The 2,737-nt window shown below is 59.0% G+C and overlaps 1 protein-coding gene across 1 annotated transcript; it reads left to right on the forward strand.

The window, feature by feature from the left end:
• Positions 1-1,389: 1,389 nt before the first annotated feature.
• On the forward strand, positions 1,390-2,487 carry D7B24_002408 (uncharacterized protein; the record flags this gene model as incomplete). The annotated part of the gene is made up of 2 exons (XM_028636617.1): positions 1,390-1,750; positions 1,844-2,487. The coding sequence occupies 2 exons, from the start codon at positions 1,390-1,392 to the stop codon at positions 2,485-2,487; spliced, it is 1,005 nt and encodes a 334-aa protein (XP_028491224.1).
• Positions 2,488-2,737: the final 250 nt, after the last annotated feature.

Here is a 2,737-nt window from a genome sequence, read left to right on the forward strand (position 1 = left end):
TGGCTGCTTTGAGGCGAGCAAACCGCGAGAGTTGCCCAAGCCGGCCTACGGCAAGGAGCACGGATCAAAAGGAGGCCTGGCGCAACAGAATAGGCTGGCTGGCTTGTCGTCTCGAGTGGGAGCAGTAGGTACGGTAAGGTGGAAGACGTCGAGACGCTTGGACGGGGACCGACTGGGGGGCCGACTCGGGGGTAACCCCATGGGTAAGAAGGAAAAAACAGGTGATTTCTGCAGACCCAGAGTCAGAGATGGACCCCTATGAAACAGGGAAGACCTTCTGCTGGAGGGAATCAGCAGCTCGATGACTGGCTGGCCACCATCCGAAGCCGACCCCTGTCGAGCGCCGGCCTCTGATCCCATCCAAGCTTCAAGACGGTATCAGTCTGTGCTGTCGAGCGCATGCGACGGCGGAGCAGCATCTCCATGGCGTTGATTGGGTCGAGGAACGACAGCCTTGATCGTCCGTCTCGGTCTTGCGTGTTGACTGGAGAGCCAAGATGCCATTCCGTGATGGCATGGACGATGTGCCGCATGACAACCACGACTCCTTCGGGCTGTGGCGCGTCTGGGCCAGCGCCGCCCCGGTCGTATTGAGTCAATCTTGAGGAGGGCCGCCTGGCCTCTTGTTGACTCACGATACAATGCGGTCTTCATTGAGACAAAACATGTCATCAATAGAGAAAGACATGTTGCAGCGAAGTTCAGATGCACAGCAACCGACTGGCGGTGTATGCGGGAGCCTGTGATGGCAAGCGACGGTCGTGTTAGCCAGATAAAGTGGTGTTGTTGCTGTTGGGTGCTGGGGGAGGTCATGCGTCGGTGACGGTCTGTTGCCTGTGCTGCCCCGCCAAGATGGCGACGAAACAACCACCCTCCCCCCACTGACCCGGCCGCCCCTGCCCTTGCCTTCCTCACCTTACCTCTTTCTTTCCTCGCTTCCTCACCTTACCTCCCCCTCCCTTTCTCCTGCCTACCTTAAGTGCCTTACCTACCTTACCTTACCTTGCTTACTTCCCTACCTATAGGTACCTAGGTAGGTAAGGTAGGTAGGTAGGTACCCACTCCAGCATCTTCGGTACCGAAGGCCTGCTAGGTCGCGCATTGGCGTGTCAGTGCTTCGGTGACTCACCGTCGTCTACCCGTGACGTCCTCGGTGTATCTGTAGGTAGGTAGGTGCCTGGGTACTTAGGTCGGTTGTACAGGGACGAAATGAGGTGGGTGGCAGGCAGGCAACAGCGCCTCGTCAACATTGCCTGGAAGGATTCTGTGGAGAGAAATATCAAGATGCCACCCTCTTGATAACACAAATAGAGAGGGTCAAGAAGTCGTTCCCGGCCTTTCCCAAGGTTATCCAGCCGCTGCTGCAGATCATTTACACTTTGCGCAGACATGGTCGCCATCAAACAGATCCGAGCCTGCAATGCCCAGCTTAACGACGAGACGGTGCCCCGGACCGCCGTCTTTGTCGGTGCTACCTCTGGCATTGGGAAGGCCACGCTGCAGTCTCTGGTCAATATTGGCTCTCCCATGAGAGCGTACATAGTTGGTCGCGCATCGACCGAGTCTGCCATGAAGCCCTTTCTCGATGAACTGCGTGCCAGCAACCCCAAGGCCGACCTCATCTACGTGCCCGGCGAAGTCTCGCTCCTCGCCGAGGTGGAACGCATCAGCCTCGACATCAAGTCGCGTGAACCAACTGTTGACCTGCTGTTCCTCTCCGCCGGCTATGCCCCGCTCGGGGGGCGCATCGGTATGATGACACCTGCCTGCCTGTCTCCTTCAACCAGGAGTTGTCCCCGTCTCCCCTCAGTCAGCTAACAAGCTCCCCCCTCCTCTCCTTCAGACACGAGCGAGGGTTTCGAGGTCACCATGGCCCTGCAGTACTTTGGCCGCATCCTCATGACGCTCCATCTTCTACCCAACCTCCGCGCAGCCGCGAGCCCGCGCGTCGTCACCGTCCTCTCCGGCAACCTCCTTCACACATCCCTCAACGTGGATGACATGACCCTCGACAAGCCCGGCGCCTGGGGCGGCATCCGCTCGCAGACCCAGGTCGGCTCCCTGACGAACCTGGCACTCGATCGCCTCGCCGCCGACCCTGCCAACGCGAGCCTGTCCATCACCCACGACTGGCCCGGCGCCGTCGACACAGGCAACGCCTACCGTCACTGGAACGGCCCCAGCCTCTGGGCGCCGCTGCCCCTGACGGCGCTGCTGAAGCCCATCTACTGGATCATGGGTTACAGCCTCGACGAGACCGGACAGCGGCACCTGTACCTCGCCACGAGTGGGGACTTTGGCGGCCGGGGGCCCAAGGTTGAGAGCGTCCATGCGGAGAGCACGAGCGGTCGCCAGGGGGGAGGCCTCTACCTGCTCGACCACAGATGCGATGTCAAGTTCAAAAAGCCCGTGTTTGAGAAGCTCAGGGACTCCGCGCAGGAGCGTGCCTGGACGAGAACGATGGAGATACTGGAGCCCTTTCTGTGAAACTGAACGGCATCTTGCGGGCGCGACGAACGGAACTTGGAACGAAGACGAGTAATGACGATCAGATCATGGTCCGATCAGGACACGCAAGGAGATTAGGAACCCTTCTAGCCATGGCTTGGCGAACAGGACAGACTCAAAAGAACAAACATGATACTTCAGCAGCAACATGGTCGTGATGATTCGCACCCTTGCCTTTTACGCATGCATCCCTGCTCTTAAGAGGAGCGCGACATCGGCTAAACTTCAT

Source organism: Verticillium nonalfalfae (genome assembly GCF_003724135.2).
Source record: "Verticillium nonalfalfae strain VnAa140/NRRL 66861 chromosome Unknown scaffold_159, whole genome shotgun sequence".
Classification (NCBI taxonomy): Eukaryota; Fungi; Ascomycota; class Sordariomycetes; order Glomerellales; family Plectosphaerellaceae; genus Verticillium; species Verticillium nonalfalfae.